This window comes from Neolamprologus brichardi, chromosome 7 (genome assembly GCF_056152115.1).
Source record: "Neolamprologus brichardi isolate AB-2024 chromosome 7, ASM5615211v1, whole genome shotgun sequence".
Taxonomy (NCBI): Eukaryota; Metazoa; Chordata; class Actinopteri; order Cichliformes; family Cichlidae; genus Neolamprologus; species Neolamprologus brichardi.
Window position 1 is genome coordinate 27,525,368 of NC_142110.1, and position 19,272 is coordinate 27,544,639.

General features: G+C 42.1%; 1 protein-coding gene and 1 long non-coding RNA gene across 5 annotated transcripts; both read left to right on the forward strand.

Annotated features, from left to right (window-relative positions):
- Positions 1-878: 878 nt before the first annotated feature.
- On the forward strand, positions 879-9,388 carry slc31a1 (solute carrier family 31 member 1). 4 transcript variants are annotated; one of them, XM_035913557.2, is made up of 7 exons: positions 879-1,064; positions 3,712-3,750; positions 6,442-6,566; positions 6,655-6,727; positions 7,129-7,297; positions 7,414-7,479; positions 8,169-9,388. In XM_035913557.2, exons 3-7 carry the CDS (start codon positions 6,447-6,449, stop codon positions 8,368-8,370), a joined length of 630 nt encoding a protein of 209 aa, XP_035769450.2. In that variant the 5' UTR covers positions 879-1,064; positions 3,712-3,750; positions 6,442-6,446; the 3' UTR covers positions 8,371-9,388. The 4 variants fall into 4 exon arrangements, with proteins under 4 accessions (XP_035769450.2, XP_035769444.2, XP_035769452.2 ...); XM_035913551.2 differs by lacking the exon at positions 3,712-3,750; XM_035913559.2 differs by lacking the exon at positions 3,712-3,750 and having other exon boundaries at positions 6,445-6,566.
- A 2,999-nt stretch (positions 9,389-12,387) lies between these two features.
- On the forward strand, positions 12,388-18,113 carry LOC148102036 (uncharacterized). Its single transcript, XR_015719346.1, has 3 exons — positions 12,388-12,460; positions 15,902-15,972; positions 17,884-18,113. It is a non-coding gene; the product is annotated as an uncharacterized LOC148102036 (long non-coding RNA).
- The last annotated feature ends 1,159 nt before the right edge of the window (positions 18,114-19,272 follow it).

Genomic DNA, 19,272 nt, shown 5'->3' on the forward strand with positions numbered 1-19,272 from the left:
AACGCTACATGTACTTTAAGATAAAGAAGATGAGAGAGTACCTTATTTCGTTTCACTGGGTGGTTCAATCCCATCACTTTCCAACTAATAAAGTTAACATGGCAGCCATTACTCACAGCAGTTGAAGTGTCATCAACAGAAGTCATCACCATATAAGTACATGATGAAAAAGGCGGTTCCAAACGCAAATACCAATTCTATCATGGGTGTACACTGAAATGTTGTTGTTAACAATAATCTGAGCAAATAATATACAACAAAAAAGAAAAAAAAACAACAAAAGAAAAAAAGAATAGATAAGTCTCTCCCACCCACCTCCCCGTGTTCAGTGTTGTCCCCAAACGACACACACCAATTTCCCAAAGCTCCCCTGCTTCTATTAAGAGTCCCATTCACCGTATTCATAACCACAGCCCCACATAAGCAGAAGCATCTGAACTATGAATCACACATGTAGTCCAAAATATATTCAAATTAGAAAGTCACAAAGTCCAACATAATAGAGTAAAATAAAAATCATTTTTTATTGTTTTTGATGGGTTTTTTTTTTTTTTTTAAATATTTTCTGTTGTTTTTGTTGTTTATGGCGTTTTTTTCATAATTTTATTGTTTCTGTTGTTGTTTATTATTTTATTTTTTATTATTTTTATTGTTGCTTTTATTGTTGTTCTTGATGGTTTAATTGTTGGACTCTGATAGAGTAAATAAAGTGACGTGACGTGATGGCATCACTTTTTGCCCTGCTGACTCGTCATTACAAAAAGTCTACGACGTGGCTTCCGAGGCTCTGCCCCCTCATCAGGAGTTGCCCTCTGATTGGTGATTCGGTTTTTTCCCTTCAACCTCCTCTAAGCTTCGTAAAAACGTCTTGACGTCACTGCCGGAAGTGGCGGCGTAGTGGCGCAGAGGCAGACGGTGAGAACTTGAGCTGAGCGACTTTTTTTTCCTCCTCCTTCTTCTTTCCGTGGTTCTTCTTCTTTGGGTTTTTCCCCCGGAACCTCTGAGTTTGTTGCTTCGGAGCCGACGAAGGAAGAGAGCTGGAGGAACTTCCGGATCTTTTCCAGGTGAGCTGACCTGAGTTTGATTCGCAGGAACTCTGCCACTGACCTCTGCTGCAACGCGCTAGCACATGACTGGCGGTTATACGAGACTCCCTGCAAAAAACCCTTCAGTTTAAGAAAGGTGAGCTTTAACGGTAAACGGGCAGGTCCGAGATCGGAACCAGCAACCGGGTCGGAAACGGGAGGTTTCCGTGATTACTCCGGCTCTGTGCAGCCCTCCCCTCAGAGTTCAGGTCCTTGTGAACCCCCCCGCTGTGTGACGTGAATACCCCTCAGATCCGCTGTCGTGGCCGCCCGCTTTGCTTCCAGAATTCCAGAGATTTCAAAGGGAGTTTGGTGACGAACTGTGATTGACGGAGGCAACACGCAGCGGCACAGCAGGTGCAGTCTGGCACATGCACGCGCGTGTACATGGACACGGCGGCTGTAAGTGGCCAGGTGTCCTCAGGGATCCCACTCACCCGAGTGTCTGTGTGTGTTTTCGAACCCTGCAGTCAGCTGAGACTGGATGTCACCTGAATGGTGACGCCACGTCCAGATGAACAGAATCAACCTTTTGGAATTCTGTGTGTCTTCTGCGCGCGACAAAAACACTTGGATCATAATCCGACAGAGAAGAAGAAACAAACCTGACGTCCTCAAACCACGGCGTGACCTCAGATAACATCACTGTGAAAACACGGTGTTTTCACAGTGATGAACACGCACGCGCGCACACACAAACTCGTTTTCATATGTTCGTGAGTACATCTCATTGACATAATGCTTTCCCTAACCATCTAAATGAATGCTTAATCTTAACCCTCAGCCTGAACCTAACCATAACCCAATTGTAACCTTGACACTAAAACCACATTTTGAGCTTCACAGGCATTTTGTCCAATTTTCTGTCCTCACAAAGATGTCAAAACATGTACACACACACGACTGTAGAACCGGTTGCTCAGAGTTATGCTGGGAACATACACACACTCTCTCTTTGTTTCTGACTGTAGAACCAGTTTCTCAGATTTATGCTGGAAATACACACACACGTACACACCAGCGCACACACACACTCACACACGCAGTTTCAAGAGGTCAGGGAAGTTCTGTAGCCTGTCAGACTCCATGCTGGCAGCTTTGATCTTAAACCAGAGAAGCTTTGGTGTGAAGAAGTCCAACATTTGATCTCAGTGAATGTGAGAAAAGGAGTGCATGTTCGACAGGATGTATCATTTTTAAATATAATAACACAATGCTGCTGATAAAGATAATGACATGAAATCTTCCAGGATAAGTTAATAAATGTGTAAAATACAGAGAAAGTTCTGGTTCTGGTAGCTTATTACACAGATCCTGTAATTACATAACTGAAGAGTTTCCTTTACTGTTGTTTTCTTGTGGCTCTGACAGAAGGACTTTTCTGTCATTCAGTTGTTTTTCTGTTATGTATTTGCTGTGGTGTTGCGTGAATGTGAGTGGGAAGAGCTCTTTACCAGCAGAAAAGCTGTAAAGCTTCTGAAAATACAGATTCTGGCCCCCGGGCCTTATGTTTGACACCTGTGTTCTACAGGAATCAAAGCAGAAGACACACACAGGGATAACCTCTGATCTCTGCCCTAAGTATTGCAGCAGCTCCTGCTCGCCTGTCAGTAGATTGCAGAATTGATGCAGTCCTGATGTCTGATCACTGCTGACTGTGCGCACACTGTGAGTCAGTAGATGTACCATCAGGTGTGGGTCAGCGGTGTTGGTTATGATGATTGATTTCTTCTGATCAGGTGTTTTGGAGGTTGTTGTCGTTTTACCTGCCAGCTGATTCTAACCTCCTCTGTCTGATTCTTGCTGTGTGACCTTTGACCTCCATAAAGTCACACCTTTTTGGCATGAACCCGCCATGCTCGGGTTCTTTTTCTGTAGGACCTCCTGAACTATGTGAACTGAAATTAAAGTGTTACGTGACTGCTGGGGTCAAAGCGGAGCAGGGTGTGAATGATTGACTGGAGGTCTACTGCAGCAGCGAGAAAATTCATGGCCCAAGGGCCAAGTACATGCCGCCTCGGGCCGGCTTCACTGAGCTCAGTTCAGCTGGTGGATGAGTGCTAGAAGCGATGAGTCACTTTGCTCATCTGCAGGAACAGGATGTGATGTCAGCAGCAACAGGACCAGCAGAGACTACCTAATCAGAGCAGAGCTTTCACAGTGTGGGTAACACTGATGTCCTATCACCTTGCTCCAAACTTCTGTCAGAGCCTTAGAGGAGGTAAAGTCAGCTCAGAGCTTATCCTGCTGAGCCGCAGTCACACTTGTCATTGATTATTGATTCACATTCGATTCAAGGTGCCCCTTGAATCAAATTCATTAAGTTTGGTTGAATTCTTTAATGTATATTAATACAATCAGAGATGTTCAATCCTGTAAGGCCCCACCCTGAACCCTCAAACAGGTGATCCACCTCTCACCTGGATCCAGGTTCATCAAGGTTCCTGCTGTGTGTGTGTGTGTGTGTGAGAGAGAGAGAGAGAGACAGAATGAAGCAGTCAGAGTTCACCCTGCTCAAAGCTGATTGGCTGTCTGATGGTGGAGCCAGCCTATGACTGGCTGGAGGTTGTCGTGTAATCAGCTTTTATCTGCTGTTAAAGTCTCTGTGCCTCTCTCGCTGTTTCAGTTTCTTCAGAGCTCGATCACCAGTCACTTTGTCCTGCAGGTAAGAATTTTTAAATAAATTGAGATCAGCCAATCAGAGCACAGGATTCACAGGGAAAACAGCAGGTAAAGATGAAGAATTGAGTTAGTTTTATTTTGAAATGTGTGAAAGGCGTAACATCCTGTGTGGTTGCACCTGCACTGATGGTCACACAGGGGAACGCAGAGCAGTCGACCTGCTGGTGTTTGAAGTGAGACACCTGACCTTTCCTGTCGCCACACTGAAGCACGAAGTCTTTCTCCCCTTGCGGCAGATGGCCACTCCTCGCTGAGCCCGGTGCTGCCCAAGATTTCTTCCTGTTAAAAAGGAGTTTTTCTTTCCCGCTGTTGCCAAGTGCTTGCTGATTGGTGGGTGTTATTGTAGGTCTCTACCTTACAGTATGAAGCACCTTGCTGTGATTTGGCGCTAAATGAATTAACTTAATACTGAATTGATGTCACAGGAAGTGCCCATTTTGTTCAGAGTGAAAACTGACGTTCAGACCGCTGCTGTGCATTATTGATCAGTTCAAGTCATGAAAAGTTCTGATTGATGCGGTGCTGCAGGCCTTTCAGTCAGAGGTAACAGAGAATGGCATGATTGGCCGACGGATGGTCTGCTGTTGGAAAAGCTGAGAAGCTCCGCCTCCTCTGCAAATGTCTCAGATGAAAAGGGCGTCTCCTCATCCCATCCTGTTTCTTTTTTGTGTGAACTTGAAACACTGCGCAGTGTCCTCCGTGCCCTCACCGTGCTTCTGTGGACGTTTATTCTGGACAGATATCACAGGTGATGACATCATCAGGAAGCAGGAGTTTTGCTGTGTCCAAACACACGTTTCATGTCTGATCTGACTTCCTCAGCTTTGGAGTATGTCAGTGGGACTTTGCATCCGTGAACCAAGAAAATGTGCCCCACTTCCTGTTTGTGCAGAGAACGCCACGGGAATCATGCGAGGCGTCCAGACGAGTTCAAGCGGGAAGAACAGCAACAGAAGAGGAAGTGAGAATTCTGGGTTCCCATAGAAACGTGACAGAGATTGGGTTTGATTTGTTCATACGTGCTCTACGTTCAGCTGTTACATGTGCACAGGTGCACGCTTCTTCACTCATCAGATAAACTTTATTGACACCAAACTGCAGCTGATCAGTGATAAAGGTCACATAAGATAAAGTTTATTGATCCCAGAGCTGAAATTCCTCCACTACAGCTGAAAATAAAAGATCATTTAAAAATAAATAAAATATAAAACAACAACAACAACAACAAAACAAACAGAGTGAAAAAAACTAAAATGAACCAAAACTAATGTCAGAGAGAGGGTGAGAGACAGAGGCACTGAATAGAGAGATAGGAGGCGGTCTGCCCAAACATGACTTGGGGTTTAATGGTTGCTGACGGCGATTACCAACCTTCCCCTTAATGTTAACGATGCTGTAATCTAATTGGCTGATGGCAGACGCCAGCTCAGAGTGTTCCGACTGGCCGGTTTTGCTTTCCTTAGCCTCGGGGCCTCACGGCCAATCGGATTACAGTGAGGGCGCCTGTTCTGTGACATCAGGCTGTTGCTGCAGTTACAGCTGTTGGCGAACTGATGTGCTGTGGTGATGTCACCAGTGGTCAGTTGGTGTCTGTGCATGGACGAGCAAGGATCGCTGAGGAAGAACAGGTAGGAGACCAGCTGCTTTAGCTTTATTTTAACTGCACAGGTGAGCTCAGGTGTTGCCGTGCATGGATGCTAACCTGTCGCAGCAGAGGGTGACGATGACGCTCAGCTGGAGAGGAGGAGTTGGCATTGAGGAAGATCATCAGCGCGCTCTGAGGCTGGTGAGGGTGGCTTAAACCTGATGCCCCACTGGCGGCAGCTGCAGTGCTGACATCCCACGAAGCAGTCTCGGCGCAGCGGGTCGTTTCCATAGATACACATTGCTCATTTCTTATGCAGAGGTTTGCAAAGGCGACGGTAAAACAGGCTGCAACAGATCTACAGAAGGCAGGTCGGTCTACAGATGCAGCGGCCTCGTCAAGAGAGCCAGCGTAACTGCCACACCTGAGAGGATTTCAAAGACGACATACGCACCTTGACTGCATCACAGCAATAAACCATAATTTGTTTAATTCCAAACAAAGACTTTCAAATATTCTCTCAAATACGCTCCAATAAGGCAGCAGGGCAGGATTCTGGGGGTGGGGCTACTGGTGAATGACAGATGGCTGTAGGAGGAGCAAGCAGCACCCTCACTTAGTGCCTAAAAGCTAAAACGGGGACGGGTGATATCACATTGACATCTATCTTTTATATACAGTTTGTGGTAACCACAAGCATGTGACTCAGTCACATGACCAGTGTATATTCAGCTTTACAGTCACCACTTCTTTCCGATAATTTCATTATCAGAAGCCAATAAGGTCAGTGATCAATATCCTGATCAGACATGATTCAGACCAGAAGAGCTGTTTCTATACCGTTGACCATAATATTTTATCATAGTATGCTGTAGAAGTTACAGGTACCGCGCTGCAGTGGTTTCAATCATACCTATGAAACAAAGGCGACTGATGTCGTGATTTGGTCTGCTCACACAGAGTTCAGATGCTTTAATTTTGAAATTTTCACTAAATGTTACTGATTCCAAAGCATTGTGGGAGCTATAGTCCAAAGAGCGTGGTGGTGGTCGTGATGATGATGGTGATGGTTCTTGTCTCGTCTCACAGCAGCCATGAATCACCACATGAATCACCACATGAATCACAGCACCATGGCCCCGCCCACCAGCTCAGAGCACGACCACGGCTCTGGAGGAGGAGGAGGGGAAGGAAACCATGGAGGTCACATGATGGTAAGAAGTGGGGCTTATCACTGCTAATAACAGGTTATAGATGATGTAGTGAAAGGTCTCTGTGTGATGTCATGCTGTTGTTAACTAGATGATGACATTTTACTTCGGCTACAATAACGTGGCGCTGCTGTTCACCGGTCTGGTCATCAACTCACCTGGAGGTGAGTGATGTCACAGGCACAATTGTGGCTAAGATCCTTTATTTCCTCTGAGATTTAATGCTGTTTGTAAATAACAATTTTAAATGTTTTAATAAACTTGAAGACTTTTTAAATTCTTTTTGTTTTCTTATTTTGTTCTTATTTTATAATTTATAATGATTTTAATATTCTTATATTTACATTTGTAGTTATATCTGTATAGCTTTAGGGTTATGTATAGAAAATGTGTTTTGTACTAAATTGAATACGTTTAGTTTTTCAGATTTTTCATTTTATGTAGATTATGATTAAATTTAGACTTTTAGAAATTTTGCTTGCAGTATGAATTTTGAATGTGTTTTTTATAACTGGATCTGTTAACTGTTTGTTAACTCCACCCCCTCTTCCTTTGACATAATCAGAGATGGTGGGGGCATGTATTGGTGTCTTCCTATTGGCCGCCCTGTACGAGGGGTTGAAGATTGGCCGTGAGGTTCTTCTGCGTCGCAGTCAGGTCAACGTCCGTTACAACTCCATGCCACTCCCCGGGGCTGATGGGACAGTGCTGATGGAGACGCACAAGACGGTTGGGTACGTTGCTAACGGTAACTGTTAAACAGGAGAAGAAGGAGGAGTAGGAGGCGTCAGTCTCTCAGAATTCCTAGTCATTTACCTCATGGTAAACACAAATTTTAACTGATTGGCAGCCAACATTTGGAGGGGGCGGTGCCTCCTGTCATGAGTAACTCCCGCTTCGTGGAATTATTTCCCAGGTAAATGGGTTTGGGTTCTGGTTTTGGTTCAGGTTCTTGTCCTAGGTGGGTCTGTCTGTCTGTCTGCTTTGATCAGGCTGTTCAGACTTCTATGCAGCTTCTAATTGCAGGTTCTCATACAGGAAGTCCTACACCTGCTAATGGTTTAGTTGACTCAAATGCTAATGTTAATCTAATCATATGCGGGTGGATGTTAAAGGGTTAACAGTGGTGGAGGACTTCCTGCCTGCATGTGGTGTCTTGCTCTGTGACACTGGGAAGCTGATGACGCTAACTGTAATAATTCCAGTTCTGATTCTGGACAGGCTAAAGCTAGTGGTGGGCTAATTCTTACAAATAAATACATGTTTTGTCTTTGTGAAACTGAACATTAAACACCGTAAGTCAACATAAGACTTTAGTCGCTGTCATTTGTGCATGATGTTAACTTTAAAACATGTTAACTTTATTACTGCCGATGCTAACTGCTAACACTAATCCATGGTAATGTACACAATTTTAGCTTAGGATACTTTTAGCAATCCAAAGATGTTTCAGTCATCAGGTTCCATGCTAACTCTAAGCTTATTATAATGTGTTAGGTGCTATAAGCAAAAGCAATACTAATGCTAACAGGGCTACAAGTATTGAAGGGTAATATTATTTAGTATGCTGATGCTAATGCTAAGTCTTATCTCTTGACCTCTTAGGCAGCGCATGCTGAGCCCCGCCCACTTCCTACAGACCCTGCTGCACATCATCCAGGTGGTCGTCAGCTACTTCCTGATGCTCGTCTTCATGACCTACAACGGTTACCTCTGTATTGCTGTGGCAGCTGGTGCTGGCATGGGCTACTTCCTGTTTAGTTGGAGAAAGGCGGTGGTTGTTGACATCACAGAACACTGCCATTAGCATTCATGCTATTTAGCACTATGAATGCTTGCTAACACTCAGTATTAGCATGCTGGCCTGTGTGCTAATAGAACTAAACACCAAGTTAGCTAATTAGCACGACACACATTACAGCATTACCTGGTAAAAATGGTAACGTCACATCATACTGTAGTTGGCAACAAACGACAAGCTAGTTGTCTTCTGATTGGCCAATTCACTTTTTTCCCCCTTTTTGTTAGTTTAGCATCGTTAGCAGCTCATTAGCTGGGCCACCAATCAGAAGGCCCGATGTAATCAGTTTTTTGACTACTAGGAATTGATTGATTAGGAGCTGTTTTTTGATTGGTTGTATGTACAGAGCAAATCAAAAGGTGTTTTTTTTTTTTAGTTAAATTTTACTTCCTGTTTACATTTTAAGATATTTAGAAAATTATTATTATTATTATTATTGTTATTATTATCTGAATCAGCCAGTCAGAGCTCGATGTTGATCAAATGAAATTTTAGCTTTTGTTTTTGTCAGAAGCTGTCACCTGACTTTGTTTTAAATTGAAGCATCATGATCTGTTTGGCCAGTTGAGTCACCGTCGGCCTTAACGCCGCTGCCACCTGCTGCCTTACTGCTGACCGAAGGTGGGGGCGGAGCCTCGGCTTGTTTCACTTCACTTGAAGTCGACATCTTAGCACTTGCCACATGTGCTGATGATGACATAAGAACGTCTCTACTGTTGTGATTACTTTATTTTTGATGGTTCACACTGAGGAGGGTGGAGTTTATATTCTGGACCAATGGGATTGATAAAACAGGTCAGTTGCTGGATTTAAAGTCCAACTCCAGCAAAAAGTATGTGGACATAATTTTTGTCACAGGCTTTTTAGCGTGAGCACTTACTTCTGGTGCACTGCCTGAGGCTGTGTGGGACCAGCTGGTGTGATCTCGTGTTTTATGACGTGAACCCTGTGAAGGAAACTGTTTTATGTGATCGTGTTTTAAATGCTGGAATCAGTAAAAAACTGAATAAAGTTTAAGTAGAAACTTGTCTTTGTTGTCTTTGTGCAGCAGCATGTTGCCCTCCAGGAGGTTCACACAAGAGTTTCTGGGTTTTTTTGTTTTTGTTTTTTCCTCTTTTGTGGCTGTCATATAATCTGGTACTATGTGTGTGTGTGTGTGTGTCTGTATTAGGTTGGGTGATATGTAAAAATAAATAAATAAAAAATTTCCAGCCGGCAATCGTCAGACCAATAATCGGCAATAGGTGATATTTTGCTTGCGCAAACTTTTTGATGGGAGGAGCAGTGAAATCATGCACAGACTGATTTGCGGGTTTAGAACACAGAAGAAGTCCAAACATGGACAAACGAATTGCCAAATTGCACACAGGAGGAGAAGGCACAGACAGAAATGGACTGTTATCTCAGCAAGGAGGTTGTAGATGGAGAAGATGATCTGCTGATTTCCACTGGTGGAAAGTGCATGAAAAACGTTTCCCATTGATGTCACACATGCCATGGAAATATAGCAGAGTGAAGCTGACCGCCCACCCACTTGAAACGTAAAGGCAAATAGGCGGAGCGGGTAGTGCTACGTTTGTGCAGATTTGTGCAGGTAAAATTAGCGTTTGTGCTGCTATGGTTTCTGATTAAACTTTATTTTACAGGTCATTCAAAGGTCACTATCCCCCCAGACTGCTCCAAAACAGACCAAAATGGTTCTTACGGCCTATGCTGTATAACACCAGTGTCTGTGGCAGTGAGTTTCAGCAGCTGTGGAGTTTTGCACTTTTATAGAAGACTGTCCACTTTTCTTAGGCTTGCTGCATATTAAGTTTTATTAGTTTACACTCTAGTAACACAATTTAGTCAGCGGAAAGGTCAATATTTATTTTGTTACCAGTGCAGAAACGTACACAAGGTAGGCTAAAGTTTTTATTTTTCCTGTGGAAAACTGAGTTTCATGTGAAGTGATTCACGTATACCTAAATTATTATTATTTTTTACATACCTAGTTTGTCTCTATATTTTGGCTGTCTTAGAAAAATAAAGTGTTTGCTTTCATAGGTTGCCACCTACATGTAGAAAATTGAATATTCCACAGCACCTAGGCCAGAGGTCTTCAACCTGCGGCTCTAAAGACACATGTGGGTCTCTGGCCCCTCCACTGTGGCTCTTATAAGACCAAGTAAGTAATCTTTTATTATAAAGACAACAAGAAATGGTTTTGTTAACAGTTTGTTTTTTATGAAATATCTGCATTGACTATTCACAGAATGTGCAAGGCTTTTAAAAGTGATTTAATGTTTCTTAGCTTCAAAACTGTTTGCTGTAATTTTCAAGTTGGTTGCCCATCTTTCCTAATTTTCAATTTTTATGGAAAGGACTCACTTAGCTTCCTTTCAACAAATACTTTTTTCCGTTGTTATATGATTCATTTTCTTATAAAATCTAAAGATAAACATTTTTATTTACATTTCCATAGCTTACACGATACAACAACTCATTTTCTAGATATTTATAAGCACTTTCTTTTTTTAGGCTCTAGACACGTTTTGTAGCAGCAGGGGAAAAAGGGGCCCTTTGAACTGAAAAGGATGCTGATCCCTGACTTAAGCCACGAGGTCAACACAAAACAAATACAGAAAAATTATTGACAGAAAAATGGAACGATTACTTTCAAGGCTACAGGTGAAGGTAACTGGGTGTGTAAAGCAAATATACATCAGACTGACAAAGAAAAGAGTGTTAAAAGATTTTTAATTTAGAACTTTAACTTTATATGCAAAACTGAACTTACTGATAACACACACTAGCCATATTGACCACATGTAACTGTAATGAACCAAATAAAACAGAAAAATGCAGGCAGCACTTATTATACTGTGTATAACACAGCATGGGGTTGTATTTTTTTCTTTTCAGATGTTCCTGTCACTCCATTTCCCAGGTCATCATAGAACTCCCACACACATGGAGCTCTCCTGCAGTATGCAGTGTAGGCAGGTAGACGCAGGTAGGCCAAGTCCTGCTTCCACAGCCGTGCCAAGATGAGCCATACCAGACTCTTTGATTACAGAGATGGCAGGAGGAACAAATGGCACTTCCCTTGTCATCCCTTTGCTGAGGTAGCAGTGCTGTGAAGAGCAGTGTTTTGTAAAATAAACACTTGATATGTTCCTCATTGTCTTAGCAATTACAGCGAAGATATTGCACTGAGCATCGATTTGGATCGCACCACACCTCAACGAGACAGCTTCAAACATTACACTAAGCAGCTCTGCTCTCCTCCTTTACGTTTGTTGGGTCACACCATCTGTGGCAATGGCTTTCACCAGCTGTAAGACTGGGTTTTTACTGTCCTTCAGAACAGCATTTTGAAATGTGGAGCTGTCACAGAAGGCACAACATAAGCACTGAAAAAATGCATCAAATGCACAGGTATTGAGCACAGAGATTGTTGATTCCCCTAATCTAATAGGCTGATGAAGGTTTCCATTTTTTAATAATCCCACCTTCACTCTTTTGGCTCTAAAAGATTCATCTGCATGGAGCCATTTGGTACATGGACAGAGGTAGGAAGTCCTCTTCCTTTTTTTGGGCGGAACAGTCAGGCCCCTCCAGTTCTCAACTGCATCTTCATCAGCTGGAGGAATGTTTGTGGCAGCATCAGACCCCACAAGATGGAGAAACAAACCCTTGAGTTGATTTCAAAAATGATAATAAAAAAAAATTACTCGTGAGACCAATCAATCCAGATGATTTATCCAAAGATAAACATTTCATTGCTTTTTCTACTTCTTCTGTTGTGAAGTCTGCATCACATGTATTCTGGAAGTTCACGTCCACACAGTAGTGATGTGTCGTTTGCAAACAAAACGGCTCTTAGAGCCGACTCTTTGAAGTGAACGACGCGAGCCGGCTCCTTATTGGGAGCCGTGAGGGTTTTTTTTTCTTTCTCTCACCCTCTCTCTTGCCCTTATTTCGCTAAACTCCGCACGTGCGGCCTGTAGTTTGCGCTGGGAAGAGGGGGGAGGGGCGTTAGTTACACTCGCAGTAGCACAGGAACAGAGCCAGAGAGAAAGAGAGCGAGGGACAACAACGTCACATTAGAAAGGTATAGTAATCATCCACTATTTTCAGTTGCAGATGATAAAGGATTCAGAAATCATGCAGGCCCATATGACAGAGAATGTGCATCTTCTTTTTGTTTTAATATTTTAATTTATATTTAATTGTGTTGTGGTTTGCAGTGTTTTGTGTTGTTTCACGTTAAATTTGTTTGAAAGGAAAAAGCTGAAAATTTAAATAGTTAAAAGTTTAAAATGTAAATAGTTGTTTTTTGTATTATATGAGTTATTTATTACATTTTATGTGGAGTGAATAAAAAAAGTATATTTATGGTGGCCCTTAGAGACAAAGCACGTACAAACTCCAAAACACGTACGAACTCCAAAACACATAAAAATTCCAAAACACGTACAAACTCAGAATCACGTACAAAAGACAACAGAAGTGTTCCAGAATGCTAGGGCGCAGTGTTGAGCTTTTGTTACCTAGTGGCTACACAAGCCAGCAAGTATCAACAACCGGATTTGGTGTGTGGTAGTAACAGGTAAATGAACTTTTTTAAAATTATTTGAATAACTATGAGTGCTTGTCTATAAATACACAAACAATACACACATGCTTTCAATTGTGTAATTTAAGTGATCTGGGTAGCTCTGTTTTGGAAGTTCAGTTAATGCTAGAAATGTGTTTTGGAGTTTGTACGTGCTTTTTGGAGTTTGTACGTGCTTTTTGGAGTTTGTACGTGCTTTTTGGAGTTTGTATATGCTTTAGAGTTTGTACGTGCTTTGTCTCTAGGGGCCATATATAAACATATATAAATAAAACCACTTTTTTTACATTAGTAATTCCTTTTCTGCATAATTTTATATTATTGTTAATGATAAATCAGGGGTGATTTTAGCCCAGTTTTGGAGGTGCTTCAGCACCCCCAAAATGAATCAAAGCACCCCCAAAGATGTCTTACTTTTTTTGAAAATATTTGCTGTTTGTGGGACACACTACTAAAAGTATAAAAAGCATACAGTACTTAATTGAGATGGAACATTTTAACAACAAAAGTATAGATAACCCCTCCCCCCTCCCAAAATGGTTTGTTCCAGCTCGGCTCTCTCCTACTTGCTTTAGCGCCGTTGCTGCCAGAGCGATGGTGGCTGAGACGCAGTGGAGCAGAGGTGGAAGTGCCTGGCTTAAAACAGGACATATTAGCTGCATTTAACTTTCAGCTACTCTTTATATAGTTAGGTAGGAGTCAGACCATGTTTCTTTTTAACTGAAAAACATTACACCAGGTAACCTGCTGTGTTGAAAATAGGGCTGCCACGATTAGTCGACTAGTCACGATTACGTCGACTATCAAAATCATCGACTACTGATTTAATAGTCTACGCGTTGTTTGAAGCTTTGTAAGATCACAAAAGACGCAGGAACAAGTAGTAGGATTTAAGAGTGTAATAACGGACTGAAACAGAAGATGGCAGCACTGCATGTACAAGGATGCCAGCTGCCGTTAAACCCCGAAGAAGAAGAAGGAGCTGTGTCCCAGAATTCATAGCGCAGCCCAGCTCAGTTTCCAACAATGGCGGCAGCTAGTTAGTTTTAATATTACTCTTATTATTCTTTCTGGGTCACAAAATAAACGTTTAGCATATTTTCAGGCGAGAATGGAGCTGTGTAAACCTCAAATATCTGCTCAGTTTATCAAGACACCACATATTTTCAAAAGCGCTCCGACATTTTCGGAGACGTCTGTTACCCACTAGCTCGATAGCTAGCCGGGGGCAAGCCTCACTAGAGCCCGTGAGAACACCGGACTCCGGCAAATCATTTTCAAACCCACTGCGGTCTTTCGCTACTCAGGTTAAACATATATAAGTCACTTAGATAACTTAAAAATGTTATTGTTTGGCTTTTCTTTAGTATTTTATTTGTTCCTGAGTAAATCGGTTAGGCTGAGATTAAAGTTATAGTTTTTACACAGCTGAATAAATGTCAAGCAGACAACTGATTATCAGAAGTGTGAGATGCTCGAGAATATACTCCGGTGTCCCGTTATATTTTAGATAACAATGAGTTTATTAAACTTCACCAAAACAATCTGCAAATTTCATTCAAATTTAATAAACTATCATCTTGTCTTTATTTTTAGTTAGCACATACCTTAAACACTTAGAGCTGTAAGCTAATGATAGTTATATGAGAGCAGATGCATGCTGGTGCAATAAGCTGTACGCTGTACATCTGTCACGGGGTGGAAAGGGACAAGTTTTTAGGGTTTTTTTACTATGCATGTTTTGCTGTGTTTTATCATTTTTAATATTTTAATATTGTACATTAGTTTATATTTTATGAGTTTTATTGCATGTTTTTTACGGTATTATTGGATGACTTGTCCTGGAAAGACTCCGCCCCTACCTAATTACCAACCTGAGCACACCTGGAAGGTCCCGGAGGCCAATAAGAGGGCCTGGAAGACCACACAAAAGGGAAGGCTTGAGGAACACTTTTTGGGAGAAAGAGGCTGAGAGACGGCAGGCAGGTGGTGTCAGGTGGCGGTGCCTGCAAGCCGGAAGGCTGGTGGAGCTTGGCGTCAAGCAGACAGAGGAGGATACAGCGCCGGCAATCGAGAGACGCAGAGCGAGCGGCCGATTGCTACAGCAACGCGAGACCGGAGTATGCGGCTGTGGAGAATTGGAGGCGACGAGACGGGCCGGTGCCGAGTGACAGCTATAAAGAAGCGGCGGGCGGAGTTGAGAACTCTGCCCACCCGGGCGCACCGGGGCGCAGAACGTGGGAAGGAAGGCGAGGACGCCGCCGGGTTCCCCTCCTGCACCGCTCTGCTGGATTTTTTAACTTTTTAGTGACTTTTATATCGTGGCGGACGCCACCGGATTTTAATGTTGTGTTTTATTGATTTTTATTGTGTTGTTCCCTGGCCAGGGTTGTTTTAATTCATTTTACACTTTTAACTATTTAAATATAATAAATTATATTTTAATTATACAGTTTTAAAGTTGTGTGCTTTCCCTTGGCGGCTCCACTGCTCTATCCGTTTCGGAGGAAGGTTTCCCCTCCTTTAAACGAACACTGGAAAAAAATAATCACCTTCCCTCCGTTACACATCCAATGGATGCATGATCTGATTAGTCGACTAATTGCAAAAATAATCGGTGACTAGTCGACTATCAAAATAATCGTTTGTGGCAGCCCTAGTTGAAAACGTGTTTTCCGACGATGTTTGCTCTGTAGTAAAATTTGCGATATTTGACTGCCCTGTTGATCTCATTGAAATGTATACAGCCTATTTAAAATCTAAAACTTAACATTGTCCGTAGCCTGCTGTTGTTACCACTGTCCTGTTTGAAATGTAATGAGAGAAACTGGTTATTTTGCCATATGTGCATGTGTCGATATTGAACCCAAGGTACTAACTAGCTAACTGACTGGATGCCCATTAACCTTATAACTCCTGTTGTGTGTGTGTGTACAGATTGTCAGTCCAAAGAGGGAGAGAGGAAAGAGGGGAACATGAGGACAAAGTACAAGATAAGGAAGTACCAGGTAAGAAAACAGACAGGGAGTACTAACAGGCAAAACAGTAACTGTTTAACTGGCAGAGAAAAAGAAAGACAAACAACTAATACAAACAACTCATACAATCTGGAAGTTGTGTTCTCCCTATATTAAAGCTGCTATACAGAATCTGCAAAACAAACTGGGTTGTCAGCCCTGGCACTGCATTACCATATTGAGCTTCAGTCAGAGGAAGTCACGGTTGCCAAAGACTTTATAAAGCTCAAGAGTGAGGCTGGTGCCATTCCAGATATGTTAACATTGTACAATCTTCTGGATAATCAGATCTTCCCCAAACTGAAAACTGTTATTCAGGTTGCCCTAACAAACCCAGTTAGCAGCTGTAGCTGTAAAAGGTCTTTTAGTGTCTTGAGTCAGCTCCATACCTGGCTGAGAAGGACCATGGGTCAAAGCAGACTCCAGCACCTGGTTGTGATGTCAGTTGAGAAAGAGATGCGTGAGAGACTTGACCACCAAAATGTGATAGACAGATTTACCAACCTCAAGGTGAGGCGACATAGGTTAAAAGAAAAGAAAAAATCTGCAGAGCCATAGTAGTATCTGCAGTAAAGATCTTTTCATACATTGTATACATTGTACCAAAGGCCAAGTGTCTCCATTTTCTAATAATATTTTGTATATTTCAAGGACTCTTCTATTTTTGGAGTGTATTTTTTATGTATCTGTATTGTATTATACATACACTTTAGAAGTGAATCTCTGTCCAAAAAATGCACACAGTTTACTTTTTACTCACTATGAGCATCATTTATCATTTTTCTCCAGTAATTAAGGTTGGGATATGTATTTTTTTTTAATTCCAATCCATTCTTCTTTGGCAGCATTTAAATAACCTTGATCAGATTTGATGGTTTTGTTACAGACTTTTCAAAAAAGTGTTTTGTTATTCTTTCAAAAATGTGGGGATTAAATTGTGTTAAAATGTACAAAACAGTGATGTCATGTTTTGTGACGAGGACCCAGGCAGAGAGAGACTTGATGAATTTAAGAAACTTATGATTTAAGAAAGAAATTTGCAGACTTGCACAGAGATGGTAAAATTATGATGACTGATAATGGAGATGAAGACAACAGACGATGAGGACAGGGAGGAACAGGGGTTTAAATGCACCAAGGAGGCAGTCAGACAGAACTTGGGACAACTGGAGGCATTTAGGGATGCAGGGACTGACAGAGACGGGGAAGAAGTCTCATTGTGATGAGCAAAGTTTACCTTGCCTGGATGGGCAGCTCTCTGGGTGCTCAGCACCCCCAAAGCTCTGATCCTAGAATCGCCCCTGTGATAAATTAATTAAAGCAACAAAACAACCTGAAGAGCCGGTTCGGAGCCGAAAGAGCCGGCTCTTTTTAGTGAGCCGAGCCGAAAGAGTCGGATCTCTAAAAAGAGCCAGAAATCCCATCACTACCACACAGGGTACCCAACCCTTTAATCCCTGTAGGTCACTCTGTGGGTGGAAGGTGGGATGATGTCACGTCTACATTCAGGTTTCTGTGGCTCGGTGGATAATCAGCTGTTTCCTGTCCCAATGACAAATAACGTTTCCTCCAACGGCAGAGGAAACGTTTTTTGAGGGTCGTCTGGCGGTTCCTGCAGACGGTGATCGGCACCATCAGTGGAGAAACTGTCATACCTGGTTGATGATGATTGAGGTGTCCTGCTGCTGCAGATAATAATCAATAATCAGTAAACCCCCAAGCCCCACCATGACGTGACCAACGCATCTGTGTATGTGCGCGCGCGTGTTGGTTAAAGTTGCTGCTCGGGGTAAACGTGTTGAGAAGAATTACAGTCTAACTCAGAACAGCAGGGGAAGCCAGTGAGCAGCCGTCATTAGCTGAGTACGTTTAATCAGGTTTTTATCCTGCGTCTGTTTGTAGGTTTGAAGGTGAACAGGTGGAAGAACCCACACTGAGTCAGTGAGATCCAGATGTTCACCTGGGCAGATGTTCAGCAGCAGCCTGGTCAGTGGTTTGCCCTCGGAGAAGGCATCAGAGAGACTTTGTGATGTTGGAGGTCTGCAGCTATCGATTATTTTGGTAATGAAGTAATTGGATAAGGAACACTTTTGTCTTCTTAATGAGGAATAATAAACATTAAAAGGAGAAAACCCCCCAGAATGAACTGCTCTTTTTTTCTATTTTAAAAACGGCAATGTTTTAAAGTTTAATTGTAAATAATATCTATGAAAAATTGTTTTAATTTTAATCTGTTTCAGATTAAAATTTAATTTTATTAAACATCGACTTTAATGCAAAATATATAATAAGATATATATACAACCTTAACTAGGCCATTAAAATGTACCTTTTCTCTTCTTGGAAGGCTTTCTCATGTTAATAGGAGGCAAGTCTCTGTTGTGATGGTGTAGACATGAATAATTCAGTGTTTAACCTAAAATCCTTCCGGTCAGTAGCTCACAGTTTTACTGGCTCACATTAATTTTTATTGTCTTGTGAAAAAAGCTTTTATTTTTTAGGTTTTTCAAAACAATACAATATTATATATTTTTTCCACTTTTAATCTGAAAAATGTTACAAAGCCTTCAAATTAATCTGGTCTAGTACACCCCACACCTTCCTTTAGACTCACCCTTGTTCACTTCCATTTAAAATATGATGGCTCTATGATTTAAACATGTATCAGACTAAGTTCACAGCTCATCTCCAGATTTCAATAAAACTTCTGGAGCAGATGTGTGAAACAAACTGTGTCAAAGTTTGTTGGTCGGGCGCTCCTGCAGCTCAGTAAAGGGTTTAATGGTGGTCACAGGAACAGCTGCTGTTTTCTTTCACTCTGCCTGAGCTCCGCCCCTTTGCTCTTTGGTGTGTAAACAGACTTTGCCCCCACGTTAAACTGTGCCAGAGTCCTCACCACTGCCGCTGTGGTGTTCTCAGTGTTTCTGTGTAAAACTGAATTACTCGATAAATCGTTTCAGGCTTCCACATGGCTCATTATTTTTAAATTATTTATTCTTATTTTGTGTTTTTATTTTAAAAAGAAATTTTCCATTATTCGTTTCTTTATGGAGAGTCCTGTGTGACTTGACCAACGCACACACTGTGTGTGGGTCGCACACAGGACATCAGTCAGCTGACAGTCTTGCTTTGCAGTCACACTGAGGTCAAAGGTTAGTTTGGAGCAGAGAATATAGTGATCAAAGTGGGACAACTCTGCTGGGAAGACAAAGTACAGTCACAGTTGTGAACGGGTGACAGGAAGTGCTCCCAGCTAAAAACCCTTAAGTCAGACTTAAGCCCAGCTTTGCT

Bases quoted from the DNA above. Each gene is read 5' to 3' on its own strand.
- slc31a1 (XM_035913557.2), top strand. From the start codon at position 6,447: ATGAATCACCACATGAATCACCACATGAATCACAGCACCATGGCCCCG. The intron at 6,567-6,654 runs GTAAGAAGTGGG...GTTGTTAACTAG, and splicing joins ACCATGGAGGTCACATGATG to ATGATGACATTTTACTTCGG. The intron at 7,298-7,413 runs GTACGTTGCTAA...ACTGATTGGCAG, and splicing joins GAGACGCACAAGACGGTTGG to CCAACATTTGGAGGGGGCGG.